A 25,265-nucleotide genomic window follows, 5' to 3' on the forward strand; every position below is an offset into this window, starting at 1 on the left:
ACAGCACGTCCAGTGTCAATGAGTGCTATTACAGGCCTTCCACACCAAACCACCGTTAATGCACTCTGACCAATGTTGAGCATCTCTCAGGAGAGTAAACAGGACCTGCTGACCTGCTCTGAGGCTCTAAGTGTGACTATTACTGAAATTACTAAGTAAAGTTGCATACGTGACAGAGGTCAGAGCAGGCACGCGCACCTACACAGACACGCACACATATGCACGCATACAGCTCTAACGTAATGAAGAGGAAGAGAGGAGATTTTCCATCACTGGGAAGGAAAAGGACAGCAATGGCCTCAACAGGGGCTTATTGTCGTTGCATGAGTAACAGCTATTAGCCATTTCTGCTATTTTGTACTTAGATGTACTTAGATAATTTTTCTAACAACCACAGAAACACTTGGACAAACACCAGATTTGATGTTACAAAAAGCCAAGCTGTTACAGTAATCAAGACAGCATAGTACTAGTATAAGGAAAAAATACAGATTAATGATGCTCAACATCATTAGCCATCAGGGAAATGCAAATCCAAATCATAATGAGATATCACTCCATATGCACTTAGGATGGCCAGAACGAAAAAGACAGATAATAACAAGTGTTGATAAGGATGTAGAGAAATTGGAACCCTCATACATTGCTAGTGGGAATGTAAAATGGCACAGCTTCTTTGAAAAACAGTTTGTCAGTTCCTCAAAAAGTTAAACATAGAGTTATCATATGATCCAGCAATTCCATCCCTAGGCATATACATAAAAGAATCGAAAACAGGTGTTCAAACAAAAACTTGTACATGAATGTTCATAGCAGCATTATTTATAATAGCTAAAAAGTAGAAATGTCCATCAACTGATGACTGGACAAACAAAATGTGGTATATCCACACAATGGAATATTATTTAGCCATAAAAAGGAATAAAGTACTGGTACATGCTACAACACGAATGAACCTTAAAAATATGCTAAGTAAAAAAGGCCAGACACAAAAGGCTACATATTTATGATTCCATTTATATGAAATGTCCCAAATAAATAAACCATAAAGACAAAAAGTTCATCACTAGTTGCCGGGACTGGGAGAATGCTATATTCCTATAGAATATGGGGTATCTACTAATAGACATGGTTGCTTTTTGGAGTGATAAAAATGTTCTGGAATTAAATAGTGGTGATGGTTGCACAGCTCTGTAAATATACTAAAAATGCTGAATTGTATACTTTTAATGGCTAAATTTTATGGCATGTGAATTATACTCTCAATACACCTGTTATTTAAAAAAAAAAAGCCAAGCTACTTTGTATAGGGTAAAAGGCTCACTCCTGGAAGATGAATTACCATAGTTCTAAGGTCCTCGAAATGTGAGATAACATCTTTAGATCACTCCATCCTTTTCTTCTTCTAAGTGGTCTGAGATGGAAACTAAGCACTGAAACACTAAGATTTGGTGTCTGCCCACAGCGGGTTCCCAGCCCAATGAAAGAGCAACACATACATATAAGCAAATGATGGTAATATAGTGCAATAAGAACAATTATAGACACGGTGTAAAATTACCATAGCAATAAAAATAAACTTTAAGTAGACTGAAGCCCTAAATAAAAAGAGAAAAAGGGGCCGGCCCGGTGGCGCAAGCGGTTAAGTGCGCGCGCTCCGCTGCGGCGGCCCGGGGTTCGCTGGTTCGGATCCCGGGCACGCACCGACGCACTGCTTGGCAAGCCATGCTGTGGCGGCGTCCCATATAAAGTGGAGGAAGATGGGCACAGATGTTAGCCCAGGGCCGTCTTCCTCAGCAAAAAAAAAAAAAAAAGAGGAGGATTGGCGGATGTTAGCACAGGGCTGATTTCCTCACACAAAAAAAAAAAAAAGAGAAAAAAAATCTTTAAAACCGTTAGAAGAAAATATTGGAGAATATCTTTTTGACGTTGGAGCAGCCTGGGATTTTTTAAAGAAGACAGAAAAAGCACAATCTAGGAAAAAAGACTTTTAAATTAGGCTTCATTGAAATTAACTTCTGTGCATCAAAAGATGCCATAAAGCAACATAGGGAGAAGATATCTGGTGCTTATAACTAAGGATTAGTATCCAGAATATAATAAGCTTCTAAAACTCAATAATAAAAACACTAACAAACCAAAAGAAAAACAGACAAAAGATATACGACAATTCACAGAAAAGGAAATCTAAAAGGCCAATAAACAGAAGAAAAGATGCTCAGTCTCACTAGTAACCAAGGAAAAACATTAAAACAAAAAGATACCATTTCATATCCATCAGATTATCAAAAACTCATAGTACCAAATATTGGTAAGAATGTGAAGAAAAGAGCAATTTGGCAATACGTAATAAAGCTGGAAGATGAGCACACCCTATGATCCCACAACTTCACTCTAGATAAACAAACAAAATGTGCATAAGGAAACATGTACTAAGCAGCATTGTTTGTAATAGTGAAAATCTAAATGTCCAGCAACAGGAAAATGAATGGATAAGATCTGATCCATTCATAAAAGAAAGACAATTAATTTTATGACACTTAGCCATATTTATGCATGTAGAACTTGAGCTATGTGCATAAATATGGATAAGTGTCATAAAATTAATATTGAGTAAAAACAAGCAAAAGGATACATACAGTACAATGTGTAAAATTTGAGAAGATGCAAATCAATGCAATATATTGTTTAAAAATACAATATGTGTAGCAGAAATATAAAAACTGGCATTGGAACAATAAACCCCAAATCTAGGGAAAGAGGGAAGAACAAGTACTTGAGAAATACACCGGCAGCTTAAATTCAATCTATATGGTTTTATTTCTTACCTCCCCCCAAAAAGGAGCAAATATAGCAAAATATTAAGGTCTGAAGGAGATGAGTGGATACATGAGGATTCATTGTATTACTCTCTCTTCTTTTCTGTATATTGAAATAGTCCATACTAAAAAATAAAATAAAGTACTATGGGAGCACAGATGAAGGAGCAACATTTGAACTAGATCTTACAGGATGAGTATTTCAGCATATGAGCAAGGGAGGGGAAGAGCATTCCCCGTGGACGAAATAAGAGTAGAAGTCCAAAGGCGTGTGCATGTAAAGTATATTTGAGGACCAGTGTGCATCAAGAGCAGCTGGAGCTGAAGGACGAGGATGCACCCGCACTGAAGCCTGTGCATGTGCCTGTGGACCTTCTAAGCCATGCTGAGGAGTCTATACCTCACTCACAGGCAACAGGGAAACAAAGAGATGTTTAACCAGAGGAACAATGCGATTTTATCATTCTAGTGGCACTTATGAATAATTAAACGGAAGGGGCAGAGATTAAAGACAATGAAACTAGTTAGAAACGAACTTATCAGTCTAGATCAAGAACACAGGGCTCTCACAGAGTAGGAACACTGGGACTGAAGAACCAAGGGCTCGTGCAAAAGACATTCCAAAGTGGAATGAACAGGAATTCCTGACTGAACAGAAGTCAGAAGTGGAAAGAAAGGAAGAGGTTAAGAAGGACTGGGACGTATGGATGTGGCACTTAAACTGAATATGTTGTTATCAAGATTAGAAAGGCAGAAAGAAGAGGTTTCAGGCAAAAAAAAAAAAAGTTTGCCTTTTAATGTGTTCAGTTGCAAATAAATCCCCTTAATGAAGGAAACTAAAATTGAAAGCATCTAGATTTTAAAGGTTCAAGGTACATAGTTTCTGTCCAAATTTTGTGTTAGTGAATCAACTAGGATCAGATGTCTCATGCCCAAAAAGGTCAAACATGAGGTAGAGAAAATGCAGAGAGACTAGAGTTCCAGAAAATATCTTCCTTTCTGCCAAACTTTAAATATAAGTGTTTAATCTACCTATGTTAAGTAATGTCCCACTTTTGAAAAGGTCAAACTTTCTAGCCGTCTTGTCCTTTCATTAAAAGAGAGTGAGTGTCACAGGAGCCAATGTGAGGAGCTCTCCAAAGGCCAAATCTGGGATAATATGAGCAACAAAATAAATGATCATAACCTATAGAATAAAATAAATATCCATGAGTGCAAAGCGTTATATATAATTGAATAAATAAATAAATGGGAGGGGGAAGAAGGAAGGGACAGCTTTTTCTTACAGCAGAATTCCAACTAATAAACGTACAAGAAATGAAAGAAAGAGAAAATCACCTTTTGGCAAACACCACGTTAATAACTTTTGCAAGTAAAATCATCGGGATACTTGCAGAGTATCAAAGTATCATTCCACCACTTACTTACAAGCAGAAAAACAGCAACTTTACAGTGGAGAAACCTAACAGACACCACCTCAACCAAGTGATCAAGGTTAACATCACCAGCAATGAGACATATCCACATCATACTTCCTAAGAGGATGCACTAAGAAGGGCAGAGCATCACTTCTGGAATATTCTTGCAAAAAATGCATGACTTGAATTTAATTATGAGGAAACATCACACAAACCCAAAAAGAAGGGCATTCTACAAAGTAACTGGCCAGTACTCTTCAAAAGTGTCCAAGTCACGCAGGACAAACTATCCTAAATTGAGGAGGCTAAAGGGACATGACAACTATAGGGATATGTGATCCTAGGTTGAATCTTGGATCAGAAAAGGGACATTAATAGGATAACTTGTGGAATTTGAATTAAAGTCTATAGATTATTTAATAGTATTGTATCAGTTAATTTCCTTGTATTGATAATTATATTACAGTTATATAAAATGTTAACATTTGGGGAAGCTGGGTAAAGGGTATACGAGAATTCTTCATACTATTTTTGCAACTAAGATTGAAATTATTTCAAAATGGATAATTAAAAAAAGAAAAGTGAGTGGAAAATGACATTAGAATAGTGACGAAAATAGTTGTCACAAATAGCATATATTTATTCAAGGAAAGCACAGTACCACTTCAAGTTCCCCTGACCCAACAGAATACACAACAAGGTAGTCAAGTAGAGGCAGCAAAGACACAGTGGCAGAGAAGTGACGGCTGAAAGGAGAAAGTGATATCATAAAGGGCCAGCTGCTGGAGCTGCACATAGCTCCACGGCCTCCAGGCTGGCTCTACATTCACCAGGGCGCTAACTAAACTGGTCTTGTGCAGGGCATCCACCCAAGCACAGGCTGCATGACCTTGGACAAGTCACTCTACCCCTTTGAGCCTCATCTATGAAATGAAGATGACTCCACCCATCTCTTAGGGTTGTTGTAAGAATAAAATAATGTAAGAAAAAGCACACAGGACCGTGCTCTCACGTCACAGGCATTTAATACAGAGTTCACACTGATGATTCTAATTCAGAATAAGCAAAGGTTAAACCATATTCCATAGCTTAACAAAGTAGGAAAATGTGTACTTCATCTTAAATAAACCTCTATCCAAAAAGGTTAAAATGAAAGCCACAGTGCCTGAAGGGTAAACTTCAATTAGGTGGGAAAACCACCAATGTGAAATACCTCATTTCCACAAAGCATCAGAAAAATGAGGCATAGCTTTCCATCCTTAAAACCACTTGCGGGGGCCGGCCTGTGGCCTAGTGTTTAAGTTTGGCAAGCTCTGCTTCGGGAGCCTGGGTTTGGTTCCTGGGCATGGACCTACACCGCTCACTGGCAGCCATGCTGTGGCAGCGACCCACACACAACATAGAGAAAGACTAGCACAGATGTTAGCTCAGGGTGAACCTTCCTCAGCAAAAAAACCCCACTTGGATCTTCAACACAACTAGAGTCAGCTATGCATCTGAAACACAGTTCATTATGAAAGATTACTGGTTTTCTTTCATACTTTTACCCAGATAGCCTCACTACAGTGCCACATGCCACTTGATGCTTTTCGTCACCTAATTAGCATCAAGCACTTTTCTAAATCTATCAAAGCTTATCCCACAAAACATTTTAAGAATATTTACGCCTCAGTGGAATTATGAGTGATTTTTATTTTTTCTATTTCCAAATTTTATGTAAGATAGTAATGCTAAATTATAATAGAAAATAAATAATTTACAAATAAAAGAGAACTTGCTATGATCAAGTTCTTGGCTAAGTCTGTCAAACAGCATAGTTCAAACCTATCCCTCTCTTAACATATTCATATTAACTCAATGGTAAAGTGAAGTCAATATACCAGATGATTAATGCCATGTGCTTATGTGATCATTTCCTTGGATATATTAACACGGCAATGGGGATGACAAGAAAAGCACTTACCTCTACAGTATTTGCAATATAACGGTTGTCACCTTCAACTTTGACAGAGAAGTCATAATAACCACTGGCAAACTTGACATTCTTGAAGTTTAGTTCAAAAACATCCCTGTTAAGAATGACAGCAGAGTTAGCAAGAACTCACATAGGAAAGTCAGGAAGATCACAAGAGGGCTACAGAGTGAGGCACTCCCGGGACAGCCCAGGGCCACACCACTTCTCCACCTTCTGACTTCCCATTCCACCTGGGCAACCTCCTGCTCAGTCACAGACTATAATGTGGGGAAAACTTCAAAACCATCTCAAATGACCTCCTTTTTCAAGTCTCCAAAGTCTTCTTTTCCTTTGTTTCCCCCCCTCAGCTCCTAAAATCCCACCTCCCTCAGGTAACCTTCCACAATTAAATGGGAAACAGGTAAGTCGATAGTATGATCCCAGTTATGTAGGGGAAAAAAAAAAAAAAAAGTAGAAATGTTCAAAGAGGTTGGGGAGGGTAGTAGAACTGTAGGGAATTTTTGGTATTATTTCTACTTTTCTGTTTTGTAAATTTCCTAAAAAGGAAATATCTTACTTTTATAAAAATATTAATAATTTTTATTTTAAAAGGGGAAAAAAGGTAGAGAATTCTTAACTCTAACTACATAGCAAAATCTCCACTGTCTCTTACCATTCTACTGATTCCTAAAAATGATTTTGCTTTTTAATTTCATGTATTGCCTGTGTATCTTTATGACTAAAAAATGCATTTTCTCTCTAAAACTCAGTTCCTGATCGCATTAACTTTCTAATCTAACACTTAACAAACTTTCATATAAAAATTGACCCTTAATTTTTAAAAAATTTACATAACAATACACAGCCATTAAAAATAAGACTGTAGAAGAATATTTAATCCTATGGGGGAAATGTTCATGACACATTGTTATAGATAAAGCATAATCCTAATTTAATTTTAAAAATACATTCATATGCATAGAAAAAAGACAGACAACAAAAGACAGCAAAATGTTAACAGGAGGTATATCTGGGTGGTAGAATTATGGGTAATTTATATTTTCTTTTTCCTGCTTTTCTATATTTTCCCTACAATAAACACGTTATCACTCATACATCAGAAAAAAACAATAAATACTAAATTTAAAACTGGCTACTTATACAATGGCAAGACAGAGACAACTGGAAATAGGGAAGGAAAGAATAAAACTAAAACAGAATTCTTTTAGTTTTAAAAATCCTTTTCTGGGCCGGCCCTGTGGCTTAGCGGTTAAGTGCGCGCGCTCCGCTGCTGGCGGCCCGGGTTCGATCCCGGGTGCGCACTGACGCACCGCTTCTCCGGCCATGCTGAGGCTGTGTCCCACATACAGCAACTAGAAGGCTGTGCAACTATGACATACAACTATCTACTGGGGCTTTGGGGGGAAAAATAAATAAATAAAAATTAAAAAATAAATAAATAAATAAAAATAAAAAAAATAAAAATCCTTTTCTTACATAACTATAGGATTTTGATAGGATGGTTAGGATTTTACCTAACCAAAGTTTAGATAAATTTGGCTTTATGATTTTGGTAATATCCACCTTAATCTGAGTTATACTGGCTGTAGGTTAATTTTCCAAAACAAGTTGACACCCTGCAAAAGTATGCTCACGACTTACCCTACAGGGGTGAAAGACGTCTTCTGGAGAACAGTGGCTCTGGAGGCAACAGATTTAGCATGTTCTAGTTTAACAGTGGCCTGAGTCAGAGGCTGGGACAGGACATTGGTGACCTGCAACTGGAAATAAATTTAAAAGTTATCTATAGGAACAAAGGCTGAGGGAGTCCAGAATTTATTTCTGGGGTGCTTTATCCATAAGGAGCTAGCTCTGCAGGGGAAGAAACACCTCAGTTCAGGAAATCTTCACTGACCTTTGGCCTACTGTCTATCAGAGATCAAACAGAGGAAAACACAATCAGATTGGGAATGGGATAGATTACAGAATGCTAGAGGTGGGTGGATCTTAAAGATGATCTTGCCCAGTGATCTCATTTTTCAGATAAGGAAACTAGAGCCCAGGGAAAGAAAATGACTGGCCCCAGATCACACAAGCTGTTATGTTTCCTTCTTTCTGATCCTCTGTTTTATCCACTTTACTAAAGTATCTTTAAAAAAAATTATTAGCAAGAATAATACTTTAGGAAGGTATGGGCAATGGGAAAACTGAAGAAATATGGATAACATTAATAATTATCATTTGCCGAAAGTCAACTATTTGCCAGATACTAGGCTAGGCCCTTTACATATATCTTCCCATCAACTGTCTGAGATAGATAGCATAATCTCTACTTTACAGATGAAGAAACTGAGGCCACAAGAGGTTAAGAGACTGTCAAAGACCACGTGGCCAGTTAAGTGGTTTGTCTAGGACACAAACCCCAGCTTATCTAGCTTCAAAGCCAATATTTGTTCTCCTTTGCTCTCTTAGCCTCCCCTGCCTCATGGTGAACTATGTTAATCGGGTTATTTCTGACCCCACTCTTGGCAGAGGGGATATGAGTTGTAAGTAGGGAGAAGAGAGGCAAGTCTGAAGTACAGGGCACTTCCTTAGGAGAGTATCTGCAGGGCCTCCAAAGCAAAAGAACTGGTGGGACCCCAACGTTTAGACATAAATGATTATTTTCTTATGAAGACGTTCGCTTATCACCGGTTTCCAAACAATAACAAATGCCTCATTTGAGATGAGAACTCTACATATTCGAGATTTGTGCATTTGCTCTGTTCAACGAGTTAACACAAAAGAGAAGTCTAGGCTTACCGCTGAGTGAGAGGAAGGACTATGCTATGAAGAGGCACAAAGATACACTGCCAGCACCAGGGAGGAAGAGATCTGATATTTATTTTAACAACTATAAGCACCAGAACGACTTGGGAATTTAAAAACCTATCTTAAAAAATGTATTTGGAAAGTTTTGGTACTGGAAAATGCATTATAGAAGCAAGACTTCTCTATACATCTCAAGTTACGAACTCAGAAATGCACGTTTCTTACCCTTAATTTATTGAAAGCCTTACTATTTAAAATCCTCTAGCTTTTATTTATTTATTTATTTAATTTTTTTGTGAGGAAGATTAGCCCTGAGCCAACATCTGTTGCCAATCTTTCTCTTTTTCCTGAGGAAGACTGGCCCTGGGCTAACATCCGTGCCCATCTTCCTCTACTTTATATGAGACACCATCACAGCATGGCTTGACAAGCGGTACATCTGTCCGCACCTGGGATCTGAACCTGCAAAGCCCTGGCCGCCAAAGCAGAGCCTGCGAACTTAACCACTACACCACCAGGCCAGCCCTCCTCTAGCTTTTTTCCATAGATTTGAAGGGTTCTGTGACTAGTTTGCAGTGGTCATGTCCCCATTTCCAGGCTAAGGAAAATGAGCCTTGCTCCACATTTGATGGATATGTCCTCATGGGGATTACAATTGGCTGTGTACCAGTCTTTAGGTTTCTGAAAGCCTCACACTGGAAATGGCAGAGTGGCACATTTTGGGCATGGAAGTCATACCCGCAGGATAGCCTGTTCGTGAGTGTCAGAAGGAGTGCCCTCGGGCACAACCACAACCGGCACGTGGTAGCGGTTCTGGGAGAGCGCAGCGGCAGCAGAGGCCACACTGAAGGCTTCTGAGAGAGATTCAAAGTTCTTCTTGCTGAAGATCGCATTCATTAGCTGGATGACCTGATCCTGAAAGAAAAGGGAAATACGGCTCAAGATCTCCCTCTGGCAGGAAGGTGGGAGAGCCACCCCTCCGCCCCCAACTGGTTCAAGTCATTCCTTATCTGTTTATGAGGTGTTCACATGGAAGCTCTTTTAGCCATTAATCCAAATAGGTGGGGGGGGGCGGGGTGCAAATATTCTGCATTTAAGCTTAAAACATGGAATTAGTTGTTTTTTTCCGTCTTCTAGTACAAACTGAAATTCATGCATTTATTTGTCAACCATTTATTGAATGCTTACTATACAAATGCAAGGTCCTTCTAGATAACTACTGAGATATGAAAGTATGTTATAAAATACATGTAACAGTAACCATCTGTTCAATACCTCTACGTGCCAAGCCCTGTGACAGGTGCTTTACATGCATTAACTCAAATCTTGACAAAAAGCCTAAAAAGTCTGATATTATCAATGTTTTCCAAAAGAGGAAACTGAAGCTAAAGAAGGTTAACTTCTCAAGTTATAACAGAAAAAAAAAAAGGCAAGATCAAAATTCACATGTAGGTCTGGTTTGTCTCCAAAGTCCCTCCACGATAAAATATGTTCTTGCCTGATTCCCCTCACCCTCCCAGCTAAGCTACCTTCCCTCCCAACCAGCCTCAAAGCAGTACATTGGGGCTAAGTTTGTGTTTACAAGACCAAACTTTATAGCCAAAATGTACATTAGAAAGAAACTATAATAACTCTCCATTAAGAATTAATGGGCTGCTTAGAGGAGAAAACTGAAAGCAATTTTTTTAAAAAGTGGAACCTAAAAGGCATTATTAAAATCCTGGAGGTTGTTTGCTTAAGAGGAAACATTTTCCACTTCAATCAGTTTTGTTTTTTAAAACCGACCATCTAACAAAAGAGCTCCCTTGTTCCCGACAGTGTTATTCACAGTTGACATGAAATAATTTTCTTTAATTGTACCAATTACATTTTTCCATCACTAGGCTGTTGACATGTTAAAATGGGTGGCTGTTCACCAAAATGGTTATGTCAAAAGCAGTGACAGCAAAATTACTCTAGCCAAATACCTGGTTAGTAGCAGCTTGGGAATAAAGCAAGAAAAAGTTTAAGTTGTGTAAGTAGAATATTGTCAATTCATCTACCGTACTGTGTATAGGAGACTTCCTAAATGATTTGTACCATAAGACCCATATTCCTGCACTTTCACCCATAAAAGAACTAAAAGAATGTGGTATCTCTAGACCTCCTACACTTAGGATGAAGGGAAAGACAACGTAAGAATGCCAATAAAGGAATACACTATTAGATCGTATCCTCTGGGGAAACTATGAAATTAATTCACGTTATCCAAGACAGATAATTATTTACTGTTTATTTGAAGGAACTCAGTACAGAACTCATAATGCATAAAAGAAATGAAATTTCTAACTTGGAACCCAAATCTCTCCTCCTAAAATTTAAACAACAGCAGCTTGTATTTTAAGTCCTTTAGATCAAGGGTTGGTAACCTTCTCACAGACAAGGGGTACAAAGAGGGTCCTACTCAAAAAGACTTCCCACACACATTCCAACTAAAGGTTCTTTCAGGTTAATGAGCTCCTCTTGACATAAAAGAAGAAAAAAAGAATTAACTCTTGGCGGATGTCGGCAGACACACACCTCTCAGTGAACTATGTCAATCAGCAAAGATTAGCTAAGATTTAGCCACTGCAGAGGACGAGGGGGAAGGGAGAACGGGCAGGGCCCTTCGCAGTACAGGGCCCTTCGCAGGAGAAAGGGGATTTGCATGGGCCACCAATGTGGAAAGCAACGAGACAGCAAGCAGTAAGAAGTATCAGGAAGAAAAGGGAGGGAAAGAAGAGTAACACACTTGGCCTTGCCACCACCTCATGACGTGTCCACACTCCATTTAAAGCAAGTGTAACAACTGATTTACACGTCTATCCCACTGACAACCAGTTTCTCGAGGACAGGCCTTACATTCTTCTATTTCTCATTCTCAGCGCCTAACCCAAGACACCGAGTGACTACACCCCAAGGCTAACTGAACAGCCCTCTCTGAAAAAAGCTATTCTTAGCAGATAAAGTCAACAACCACTGTGAGTTTCCTGCCTGAGAACTGTTAGACAAGCACCTCCTTAATGGATGGCTCAGTCCCCACATGGTCCATGAGCTTGTAGGTGGCAGCTACAAATAACGCTGTTGTTTCCAGTCCTTCTTCAAACTGGAGATACACACCTCCCAGTTCATCCAGGCGAGCAACAAGGTCCTGTCGTAATAAAACAGAAGCACGTTGGAAGTCAAGTGTTAAGAGAGAAATGAGATGCAAAACCACTGTCACCCTAGCGCAGACACAGTTTTGAGAAATCGCACTCTAAACCTGGAGACCGCTTCAGTCACTTAGTACTTTCTCAAAAAAGGTGCTTAGGCTACCATACAGGCATTTGAAGAAAACAGTATCTTCTGCAGCTCTGGGAGTGCTCCTGCCCTGATCCCTTGTACTCAAGCGCAAGCGCAGGGGTCCAGGCTGCAGTGCACCCAGGAAGCATCGTTACACAGATGGATTCCATGGCCATCCATCTGGATACAACCTATGGAGCACAGCATTTCTGCTTCCTATTCAATGCTCTAAAGGATGAAGAGAGACACACTGCTCTCTTGGGTAACCTGAGGCAGCTAGTGTGCCTGTGGGGCATCCAGTGATGACACTGTCAGGACTGCCTGTCATCACTGCCACGCAGTCCATGAGAGTAATCTCTGAGCAGCAGGAGGTCCTGGGCAAAGGAAGGGACAGAGTAATGATAAAAACCACAGTGCTATTTGATGAAACCTATTATGTACTAGGTACTTTAGAACCTCACTTGTTCCTACAACCACCATATAAGGAAATTGAGGCTCAGAGATTAAATAATTTGCCCGAGATCACAAAGTAGCAAGTGGCAGAAAAAAATATTTGAATTTCAGGTTTGTTAGGCTATAAAATCTGTGGACTATGAGACTATACCTACAAAAGGCTGGAAAAGTAGTTTGTTGCCTAATTGATGGTGTAACTATACTAGCCTAACAAATATTCCCTAGGACATAGTGCTCTGATACGAAGAACATAAGTATGCCAAGGACATGAAAAGAAATGTGACTGGCCCTAACAAATTATGTATGTCTATCTGCAAGACTCTTCTATAGGGTTTCAAAGACTGGAGCTGGGCATTTGGCAAAATAAATTCACACCTCAATCTCCTCCACGATGCTCCTCAGGTCAGCCTGCTGGGACAGGTGGGACGCCGTCTGCAGAGCCTGGATCGTTCTGGAAGGTAAAGAGTAGAGCCCCAATGAATGGCAAGTCTCCTTTCATCTACTTACCCTTTCCAGCATCAGGACACCTACACAAGTATCCCACTCTTGTTCCTTAGAAGTATAAGATAGTCTCAGTCTTTAAGGAGCTTATTTAATATCTAGTTGGGAAAGACGTAACAAATCCCACGACATTATAAAGATCATGACAGCTAGAGAAAAGGCAATCCGGGCAACAGGACTTATGGTAAGTACTATGGGCACAGAGAAGAGAGGGAGCACAGGTTCACCCCCCTCTGAAAATCGGCTTTGCTCCTACGGTTTCACACAGAGAACCCTGAGACTGAGACTTAACTGGGTGTATAATAGCTACACTCGTAGGGAGAACAGGATTCAGTTCAACCAAAGTGCATTTGGCACTGCCTATGCTGTATGAGGCACTGTGCTAGGCAGAAGTTGGTACTCCAAGGTTACAGAAATATTGTGGGATCTACTGTGGAGCAACTTTTCTGCAACCAGATTAATGCAATAGGAACAGGAGGCATTTGGTAAACATGTGTTGAATGGCTGATGCTCGTGCCATCACCATTCTGCTAGGAGACCTGAAAACCATTCATCCTTCAGGCATAAAATAAGATGAAAGGAATAAAAGATTCGGTTCCAAAACTAAAGTCTATTCTCTTTTCCTTTTCCTACCATTTATTTCTGATAATAAAGTACATATCTGTCAAAAATTCAATACATTACTAAAGAAGTTAAAATTCCAGTAACGCTCATCCCTAAAACATAACTGTTTTCCAATTTATTTATTTATTTATTTTTTTAAAGATTTTATTTATTTATTTATTTTTCCCCCCAAAGCCCCAGTAGATAGTTGTATGTCATAGCTGCACATCCTTCTAGTTGCTGTATGTGGGACGCGGCCTCAGCACAGCCGGAGAAGCGGTGCATCGGTGCGTGCCCGGGATCCGAACCCAGGCCGCCAGCAGCGGAGCGCGCGCACTTAACCGCTAAGCCACGGGGCCGGCCCTTTCCAATTTATTTTTAACTTAACAATATATTGTATACATCTTTCCATATGAGTACATAAAAATGCACTTCATCACCATCATTTACTCAATCTCCAATTGATAAACATTTGTTTTACTAGGTCATACAGTGCTGTAACTGATAACCCTTACTCCTATATATATACATACACATATATACACACACACGTATTTTTAATTTATTGAAATGAAATTCACATAACAAAACTAACCATTTCAAAGTGAACAATTCAGTGGCATTTAGTATATTTCTCAATGTTGTGCAATCATCACCTCTATCTAGTTCCAAAACATTTCCATAAGTCCAAAATGAAACCCCATACCCATTAAGCAGTTTCTTCCCACTTTCCCCTCCCAGCAGCCCCTGGCAACCACCAATCTGCATTCTCTGTCTATGGATTTACCGATTCTGGATATTTCATATAAATGGAATCATATAATTCGCAACCTTTTGTGTCTGCTTTCTTTCACTTAGCATAATGTTTTTAAGGCTCAACCATATTGTAGAATGTATTCAGTACTTCATTTTTTTTTATGGCTTATTCATATATTTTTACCCATTTATGAGTGTATTTCTGTGAAATAAACTTTTTAAGGTGGAATGTGCTAGGTATGTGCATATACAACTTTTTATTAGATTCTATTCTTTTAATGCAGATAACTTGGAAAATATAAATGTGTTTTTCTGGGTCAAATGGAGAAAGCTGAGGCCCCTTGGTGGTAAAATAGACTACCACTCAACCCCAGAATGGTTTCCTAGTTCCCCAGAGACAACTGGACCCTTGTGTAAAACCACCATTCATCAGTTCAATGTGTCGTGGAATGTAGAGCGAGAACTTGTCTGCTTTCATCGAGATCATAACAATTTAGATTCCCTCCATGGAAAACTAATTCCATTAAGATGACAAACTGGAAAACAGAGGAGTCACAATTCACGGAGAAGACCCAGAGTCTTCGACAACTCCTATGGGATGCCTTTTGTTATAATGCACTTGAGAAAATGAAACCTGAATTTCTAAACAAGATACAAATCCCACATCTGCCCATGATAAAGCTGAGCCCAGAGAAGCCTGCTCAGATAGCCTAGGAAGAACTTTTCAATTAAGATATCACTTTTCTCTTCTTTGGAACGAGTGAGAGTCATGCTGGTAACAACTTCATAAGTTTTTAGAATGAAATTAATCCACTTAGCTTTTGAAAAGTTTTCTCACTAGCTTTAATTATGTATTCCCCAGTCAGCAATTTCTTTCCCTTTGGAGTACTATATTCAAACACTAAGAAAGCAGATCCTGTCTTGCGAATACACAGCAGATGATTCAAAGAAATTGGGTTATGAGAGACCACAATTACATCTTTTCAAATGGTTCATCAAACCTACAAATATTTCTTTTCTATTCTAGACAAGTTTATGAACATACTTCCTAGAATAAGTCAACTTAAACGTAGAAGGCCCATTTAGAAGAGTCCTAATTTATAATCACATTTCCTTAAATAGGGCAAATTAGTAGTAACATGACATAAGGCATCCTGCCAGTTTGATCTTCACAATAACCCTATGAGACAGATATCACTCTCCCTGTTTTACATATGAAAACGCTGAGGTTTAGGGTAGTTAAACAGCATGCTCATGGTCACAGAGGTATTAAAGTAGAAGAGTCTGGATTTGAACACAGTTCTATCTGATCCCAAGCATGTGCTCTGTGTACTTACTGTAAGCTTTCTACAAGAGAAAAGAAACACAAAAGTCTAGTTTCAGCCTTTATTAACTCTTTGTGGGGTACCTACCATGTGCCAGGTTCTACGAGCACTGCAAATAAAGAAGCTTACAATCTAATACAGAAATAACTACAATACAACCAAGGAAGCAACCAGCTCCCCGAGAAGGGGACCTCAGAAGGAAGTGCTCTAGAGGAGAAGGAACTCCACTTGTTGCATGCCCACTAAGAACCAGGCATTACACAGGGCTCTTCACATGTATCATCTCATTTAATCCTGACATTTGTTCTATAATGTAAGGATGACTGGTCTCATTTTACAGATGAGGCTCAGAGACGTTAGGAACTTGCCCAAAGTTACACAGCAAGGAAGGAACAGAGCTGGTGTTCAAACCCAAGTCTAACTGACTCCAAAACGGATGTACCTTCCTTGTACTTTTTCCTGTTCTGGGGTTTTGAGGAGGGAGCTTTTCCTTTTTGCTCAGAAGGAAATAGACAGACTTCTGTGGAAGGTGGCATCAGAGTGAGGCATTGACAGTGACATCATGCCACGAGATGGTGGAGATTGGGGAGGCATTCCACAAGGGATGATGAAAAGAGATCACAATAGTGTGAACTGAAACCAGAGGACCACGGGGCCAAGCACTGGGCACGGTGTGTACAAACATCAGCCCTGGGAAAAGCATCAGCCCCAAAGTCACTGGTTACTGACCCTGTGAATATGAGCAGGTATGAAAGGGACAGAGAGAGAGAACGTCAACTGACTGTGAGCCCTGTCCGTAACAAAGCTTCAAGTTTAGAAACATTTTGGTTCTTAGCAAAAAAAAAAAAAAAACCACCACCTGGGAAACAACTGAACTGTTCTGCAATATGGAATTGGTGTCACCAACCTCTTGCTAAACAATTAACAGGAGTCCACGTGCTCCATTCTTTCAGGGTTGCAATTAAATGGGCGACACATAGAAAACAAAAAACTCATATACTGTTCTAACGAGGAGTTTCAGTGTTAAAGAATAAAACTACATATACTATCACTCTGAAGTTTAGTGAACATCCTTAAGTCAGTTACAACATTTAAATTTATAATAAACAGGGAAGTTGCTCAGAGTTCCTTTCCTGTAAGGTACTTCTCCTTCACCTGAGCCTCTTGCAGAGTAGTAGAATCTGATTCCTAGAATACTCCCTGCTCTGAGCACCCTCTTCTCCCACCAGGTGGTCTCTCTCACACTTCAAGGGATCCCATAAGCCCTCCTGCAGTGCAGAGCCTCCACTGCCACATCTCACCGTGCCCTGGCCAAGCCTCAACAAGAGACAAGCACACGGCTCACTGGCCTCACCCCCGCTCAGTTATCTCCTACCTTTGCTCCGCCTCTAACCTCAAAAGGCAATTCTGTGTCTATGCGACAGTGTGTTTATGCTCTGACTCAGTATTTGCCTTCTGCCTGAGCAGCCTGGGGAAGTCTGGGTGAGCCCCATGAGGACAGGGACCTTACCCACCTTAGTTCAATAGTATGTCTGCAGCGCCTAGCACAGCACCTGGCAAATACTAGGTGTCCAGAAAATATTTGCTGAACCGAGAATGAACCCTCTCAGGATAATATCTGACAAAAATCAAGCCTGAGAGGTGCTTGATATGATGACTTACGCCAGCACAGTCTCTTCCTTGCCGAGGCGAGCAGTAAGGGCACCAAGTGCTTCTTGGGAAGCCAAGGGAAGGCCAAAGCCACTCAGGGCTGCAACTGCGTGGTAGATCTGGGTAACAGAGGAGTCTTCGCTGACAGCTGCCAGAAGCAGATCTTTGGTCTCATTTGAAATAGAGATCTAAGAAAGGATTGGCAGACACAGAGTTTTAGAACAGGTGCTGGCAATGTGTAAGCAGGCATACCAAAGATGGCACGCAGGGCAACTGCCAAAGTGACACCACCTGTCTAGCACATGATCACTCCCCCTCAATTCCCCAGACACCAGAATTAAATCTTTGTAAAACCTTAGCACAACACTTTAGGAGAGAGTGCAGCAAGTCACTTGTCCACTTACATGGTTCTCCTATGTTCAATAAAATGGATTTCTAGAATCTGGTTTGGGGACATTCCTACTTTACTGTGAACGTGTTTAAATGTTAAAAAGAAATGGAAAGAAGAATCAAGGCTTCCCAGAAGAGAGGCAACTGCAGGAAAAAGTTATTTAAAATCCATGAAAAGTGAAAACTCAGGGGAAAAATAAATAAACTTCACTTCCTTAAGGGAAAAAAAACCCACAAGAATGGAATTCCCACCCACACTAATGGATTCTCAATGATAAAAAATAATAATCTGACATGACCCTCCCTCTTGAAAAATACACTTTGCAGTTTAAAGTAAATACAGAAGCAGGAAGCTGGACTCACCTCACACCCTGAGAGGGCCTGGCTGGACTGGGCGGCGTAGAAAAGGGAATCCACGTTGCTGGGATCAAGGTTTGATTTAATGAAGGCGCACGCTTTCTAAATAGGGGGAAAAGTCAATGATAAGTGGTAATACATGCAGTGATTGGGAAAAGCATATGTGTTTTTTAGATGACAAAATTCTAAGCAATCTATGATGGCTTAAAGTATGAGCTACACAAGATTTCATTTTTTATGCAGTTAGTTTCCATAGGACACTATATTTCCCAAAATTGCTGACTTCACAGAAGGAGCAACAAACCTGAAGGCACTCTAGTCCTTCTGAACCCTAGAAAGGAAGGAAAGAAACCACTGTCACTCATCACCTGCTCTGGCCATAACCTGTGCTGGGTGTTTATGATGCTCTTCCTTTTATGAACATAAGGACCCCTGTGGTAGCTATTACCAATCCCATTTAACAGAAAAAGAAACTGAGGCTTGGAATTGGTAAGTAACCTGATGAAGGTGACAAAGCTAGTAAGTGGCAGTGTCTTCTCTGATTCTAACTGTACTGGGTCTCCACTTAGATGTCTCCAAAGCTAAGTCAGGTTCAACACACCTAAAATGAGCTTGAAACCTTCTATTTCTTCATCTGGACTTTCCAGCTCATGTACGGCATCACCATGTACCCAACTACCTAGAGCAGAAACCTGGGAATCATTCTCAACTTTTCCCTTACCCTCCAAGCCAACAGAGTCTATCTCCTTTTCGTTTCTCAAACCCAATCCCCGCCCTCTGGCTTCTCTCATTGCCTGATTTCAGGTCCTTGCCATTTCTCACCTAGATTGTTACAATCATCTGCTAAGTGGTCTCAAGCCATGCAATCCATTCTGTATAATGCTTCAAGAGTGATCTTTACAAAATACAAATGTAACCATCTTACTCTGCTAATAAAACCCTTGGGTGGCTCCTTATTATTCTCAGAATAAGATCCAAAGTTTTGGGGCCGGCCCCGTGGCTTAGCAGTTAAGTGTGCACACTCCAATACCGGCGGCCTGGGTTCGGATCCTGGGTGCGCACCGACGCACCACTTCTCCGGCCATGCTGAGGCCACGTCCCACATACAGCAACTAGAAGGATGTGCAACTATGACATACAACTATCTACTGGGGCTTTGGGGAAAAAAATGAGGAGGACTGGCAATAGATGTTAGCTCAGAGCTGGTCTTCCTCAGCAAAAAAAAAAAAAAAAAAAAAAGAGGAGGATTAGCACAGATGTTAGCTCAGGGCTGATCTTTCTCACAAAAAAAAAAAAAAGATCCACAGTTTCCGATACAGCATAAAATGTCCTCACGAATCATGCTCACTCTCTGTGCCCGCTTCATCACCACACCCCCAACTCCAAAACCTTACCCTCCAGCCCGCCGCAGCTCCCCAGACACTATGCTCTCGCCATTTAGGTTTTTGACCTTGTAACTCCCCCCGCCAGGAGCACCTTTCTCTTGTCCTTCTTGTCTGCCAAACCAGGTCCTCTCATCATCTCTGCTCAAATGTCACCTCCTCCAGAAAGCCTTAACTGACATTCATCCTAAGATAAGCCAGGTGCCCTCTCTCCTGAGTGCTCCCCCAAAGCACTTTCCACACTGTAACTACCTCCCCCAGTGACTAGTTACCTGAGAGCAGAGACTTTGACGAATGCCCATCCCGGTGCCTGCACAGAGTAAGCCCATAATAAAACCCATGCTATTTCTACTATATCAAACTACAAGAAATATTATTTAATAGTTATATCACTAAATATTTTGGTTGAGGTAACATAAAATTCAAAATTAAATGGTAACAAAAACAGTTAAAAGTGAGTGCTTCTGGGGAGTAGGACAGGGAGTAGGACAAGGTAAGCCATGCGATGGACTGTTGCTTTTCACTATTCTGTATCATCTGATATTTTATTGTGTGTGTGTGCTACTTCAACCAAAACACTTTTTAAAAAAATTTTATGAATAAAATTTAAATAAGAGTCTAAAACAAATGAGTTTCAACCAGAAGTTTGAAAGAGAGAAAGGAAAGAAACAAAATACTTCACCTGCACTTATGACAAACTGGCTACAAATTTGGGTGTTCCTGCTATGACTTCAGGTTTGATAATTTACTAGAACAATTCAAATAACTCAGTAAGTGCTATACTTAAGTTCATAGTTTTAATATAAATGATACAAGTCAGAATCAACCCAAGAAGAAACCCATCAAGTGATGCCTGGGAGTTTCCAAATGTGATGCTTTTGTGTCCTCAGGATGCATTACCCCCCGGCACTTCAATATGTATCACCTGCCGGGAATCTCAACTAAGCCCCAGTGTCCAGAGTGTTTACTGGGGGTTTTTTATGTAGGCATGATTGGCAGAATCATTGATTACATAATAGAATTCAATCTCCAGTCTTACTCTCCTCCCATGAAGTTGGGCTGATATCAAGTGTCTCACAAATTAGGGATCTGAAGACTGAAAACAATCTCTTCAAGCAGTCCTTTCAGTAGAATGTAAGCTTAAAACAGGTGCTTTGTCGCCATCTGGTGCTTTAACAATGGAATGAGAGCACCCAAGGCACCAAACAATGATTACAGTCATTGCTACGACTTTTTGAGCACTTAAAATGTGTCAAGCACTGTTCTAAGTGCTTTATGTGAATTTCTCATTTAATAAGAGGACCTAATGTATAGGACCTATCATTAGGTCCTCCTATTATCTTAAGTTTACAGACAAGAAAACGGAGGCATTAGAGAGGCAAAGTAACTGGTCCGAGGTCACTCAGCTCTTAATAGAGGAGCTGGAATCAAACCCAGGCAGCCTGCTCCAGGGTCTGAGCTATACAATCTCCCGCTCTCAAGGGACCACTAAAAATGATCTGTTCTAGAGTAAAGCCAGCATCATGTCTACTCTAATTCTTTGCAGAAAGCAAGGTAAACGGTACCAGCAGTCAGTGGTTTCAAAGCTCACCACGTTGACAGCACAGCTTTAAGAGCAGCAGAAGAGGGGAGAGACCTCTTAAAACATGCTCTGGACTCCCAGTAAGCCCACCCAGTGATGAAGCTCCAGTCGGCCACTTTTGGGGGATTTGTAACTCTGATTCCAGCTGCCCTCCCATGTTCCAGGCTCATCTTCCCAATTGAAGGCTGAAAATCACCCCCTCAAAGTCCATTCCCTATCTGCTCCCTTCCAACTTTCTGTGTGCCCTGTGTTAATACTCCGGTTATCTAAACATCCTCCAGAGTAGAGAATATCAGTGCTTTCCTCTACCCATTCTTCCCTACAACTTGCTGAACCAAATCAGGAACCAAGAAAAGACAGTAAATCTCTCTCAGCTGCCCTTTCCTCTCCCTTATTTCCTCCATCAACTGCTCCCAACTACTCCTGTCTCCTCTCAGACTACACTGTAATCTTGCCAGACTCTGTTACTGTAACATGCTATCAGGGCACACTCTGGCGAGAGCCCCACACCAGGTCCTTTGTAACCAGACCCACTTTTTTCATGTGCATGTCTCACCACACTTCCCCACACCTCTGCTCCAGCCGCCCTGGACAACCGACTCACTGCTCCCCAAAATAAACAAGCACTTTTAAGCCTCCAGGCTTCACATGGGTTTTTTTCTCCATCTGAAAGCCCATTCCTCTTGTCAACTCAACATCTCCCTCTCAACAACTGGTAACTCCTAATGTATTAACAAAACTCTAGACTTATTTTATTTTTATTTTTTTCCCCCAAAGCCCCAGTAGATAGTTGTATGTCATAGCTGCACATCCTTCTAGTTGCTATATGTGGGACGCGACCTCAGCATGGCCAGAGAAGTGGTGTGTTGGTGTGCGCCCGGGATCCGAACCCAGGCCACCAGCAGCAGAGCGCACGCACTTAACCACTAAGCCACGGGGCTGGCCCTAGACTTATTTTAAAATAAAACTTTTCTTGATCCTTCTCTCCCCTCCAGTTGCTACCTTCTCTCTCTTCCCACCAGCAACCTCCAAATTGTTAAACCCAAAGGACATTTTCCAGTGCTCATTCCCTCAACAATGGACAGAACGGATCACTTCCTCATTCTGAAACATCTGCTTCCCTTCATTTCCAGGATTCCCCTGCACTCTCCTGGATCTCTTCCTACTTCTTGGCTGCTCCTCAATCTCATCCTCTTCTGCCTGACCATTCAACACTGGAGGTTTTCAACTCCTAGACCCACTTCTCATCCATCCTCTCTCTCTCCCTAGGCTATCTCAGTCATGCCCATGGCTTCATCCAGAACCTTTATGCACGTAACTCTCAGATTTGTACCCCCAGCTGAGTTCTCTCAATGGACATTTACATGACTCAAAGACATTTCAAGCTCAACATGTTTAAGACCAAAGTCATGATCTTTCCTGCACAAATCTAATTCTCTTCCTGTGTTCCTATCTTATGAAATAACCCAACCATCCATCCATGCAGCCAAAGTCGGAAGTCCCGGTGTTATCCTTTGTACCCCTTCTGCATTCAATCTCGGCCCGTATCCCCCTGCCAACGTCTGTCCTCCACAAAGCAGGAGAGAACTCTTTCCAAAACGAAAATTGGATCCTGATACTTGCTGCATAAAATCAACTGCTCTTTAGAGAAGGAGCGAAATCTTTTCTGTGGGCGCCAAGGCACAGAGGCTTGGCCCCCCTTCCTCTCTCTCCCATTCTCTGTTTGACACACTGCCTCCTTTCAGTCTCTCAAATGTAACCAGCTCTCTACCTGCACGGGTCCTTTGCACACGCTATTCCCTCTGCATGAATTCCCTTCCTTCCCCATCTCCCAGTTACTTTCCCTTTAGAATTCAGATCAGTCATACCTTCCTTCATTTAATAAACAGCTATTGAGTGCCTACCACATGCCCCCTGCTATTCTAGGTACTGGAGATACACAGAATAGAATGAACAAAGTTCCTGCCCTCAAGGAACTATAATTTAGGGGGACAGAGTGAGATTTAAGTTCAGAAATTTCCTTGGGAAAGCCTTCCCTGACCAAGTCAAAGGCCCCTATTTTACACCTGCCGAAGTCCTCTACTTATAACACCACATATCTAACCCTCATAAAACTTACCATTGTTACAAATATTCATGTATATATTTGATTACATGTTAATGCCTATCTGCATTATTAGAGTATACATTCCAAGGGGGCAGAGGCTCTCTTTTCTGTTCAACTCAACACTAAATCCTCAGTGCTAGCACATGGCAGAAACTCACTAAATATCTGTTGAATGATGGAACGATTCATGCAGCAGCCAGCACAGACGGCAACTCCCCCTGTACCAGTTTGGGGCTTATAGTAAGTTTTCTCGGCAGACAGGGTGAGTGACCTGCTCCCTCTGCTGGACTCCCATGGTACTTTCCACACACTGCATGTGTCTCTATACTCAGCACCTGGTCTCACTATTATGGTACCTGTCTCTCAGATAGGTAAGGGGCTCTGCTGTCTTCTCTGCACTTAGCACAATGCCTGGCACATACCAATGTTCCATAAATGATTACTGCCTGAAGGAATATCTGATTCTCTGCTATCCCCAACAACTAGCTGTGTGGCCGACACTCAGTACTTGTTGAATGGAAACAGATATACCTTTATATGCACTCACCATGGGCCAGAATACACTTATTATTTCATTTAATCCTCCCAACAACCCTATAAGGTAGGTATTATTATCCCCAGTTTACAGATAGGGAAAATGCTGGATTGACTGACAACCTGTGAACACTGTCTAATGTTTCCTGATTTCAGTCATTTCAATACTACCATCACAATTTTTGCCATAGTATGGATCCCATTTACTTAATATTTCATTAAAATGAACACAAAACAACCCCCATTGTTCTTAAGTCTCATAAAAAGCTAAGCAATAATATCTATAAAATTGCCATTCTCATGTGCTTACGGTTTTAAATATATATATACAGTACCTGACTATCAAAATTAAAGACGTTTACTCTTCATACCACCTAAAATCAACTCTCATTCCCCACTCTGTTGCTCCCAGAGCTGCTTTCTATTCTCATATTCTCATTAAACCCCATTTCTCCCAGTTTTACTGCTAAAATCCCTTGTTACAAAATAACTAAAATCTCCCCCAACAATCTATCTGTGACAGCAACCAATTTAGGGCACCCAGCAGGGCTGAGGGAGTACCTTCTGCTCAGCTGAAAGCCAACACAGCTGAGCAGGACACGTACCACTACACGGAAGCGGCAGTAATGGAGACTTTCTCTCAATGGGTTTATTTAGTGTGCACCTCTAAGAAGAAAATCCAACCGCTCTGAAACATCCCTACAATTCCCTTCCTTCCATTACTTATAACGCACACGCCACAAATCACCACAGCATATATCATAAGTGATTAGAAGAATGAAGTATGTGATTAACCCATTTATTTTCTGATTAATAAGCACATTTAGAGAGCTTCCATTTCTATTAAGCTAAAGTTTACAATTCACTCATTCAACAAATATTTGTTGAATACCCTCTGTTCGTTAGGCATTAAGCAATGGGAACGACAGTTTGAGAAAAAATAAAATGTTAACCAATGTACATTAACCACTACTCTGTATTAACAGTACTACTACTGAGACCTAATACTTATTATATACTCATCACACGCCATCACCATGCTAACTACGCTACGTACGTCCCCTGTGAGCTGAGTACTACTACCATCTGCATCTTACAGAGGAGAAAACAAAGCTTCCGAGGCGTTCAGCAAGCTGCACAGCTCACTCAGCTGTGAAGCCAGCATCTGGCAGCCACGCAGCGTGACTTGAGAATCTGTGTTATAAACAGAAAGCCACAGCTGGCCTAATCACGCAATTACCCCAAATCGCACTGCACTGCTGCTGTCTGGATGGCTTCAGTCTACATCTTCAGCCCTCACCAACATCTCCTCAAACTCAGGAC

At 40.9% G+C, this 25,265-nt stretch overlaps 1 protein-coding gene across 2 annotated transcripts in view; it reads right to left on the minus strand.

Moving 5' to 3' along the window:
- RPN2 (ribophorin II) overlaps positions 1 to 25,265 on the minus strand; it is a 55,843-nt gene that overhangs the window by 20,513 nt on the left and 10,065 nt on the right. For both annotated transcript variants that reach the window (XM_004430426.2, XM_004430425.3), the window contains exons 3-9: positions 18,344 to 18,439; positions 17,603 to 17,778; positions 13,131 to 13,206; positions 12,037 to 12,171; positions 9,741 to 9,917; positions 7,854 to 7,972; positions 6,201 to 6,306 (exon numbers count right to left, since the gene is read on the minus strand). In XM_004430426.2, coding sequence (XP_004430483.1) covers positions 6,201 to 6,306; positions 7,854 to 7,972; positions 9,741 to 9,917; positions 12,037 to 12,171; positions 13,131 to 13,206; positions 17,603 to 17,778; positions 18,344 to 18,439 — 885 coding nt within the window. The remainder of the gene's footprint in view (positions 1 to 6,200; positions 6,307 to 7,853; positions 7,973 to 9,740; positions 9,918 to 12,036; positions 12,172 to 13,130; positions 13,207 to 17,602; positions 17,779 to 18,343; positions 18,440 to 25,265) is intronic.

The sequence above is a fragment of the Ceratotherium simum genome, chromosome 21 (assembly GCF_057802395.1).
Source record: "Ceratotherium simum simum isolate JZ-2026a chromosome 21, ASM5780239v1, whole genome shotgun sequence".
NCBI classification, from domain to species: domain Eukaryota; kingdom Metazoa; phylum Chordata; class Mammalia; order Perissodactyla; family Rhinocerotidae; genus Ceratotherium; species Ceratotherium simum.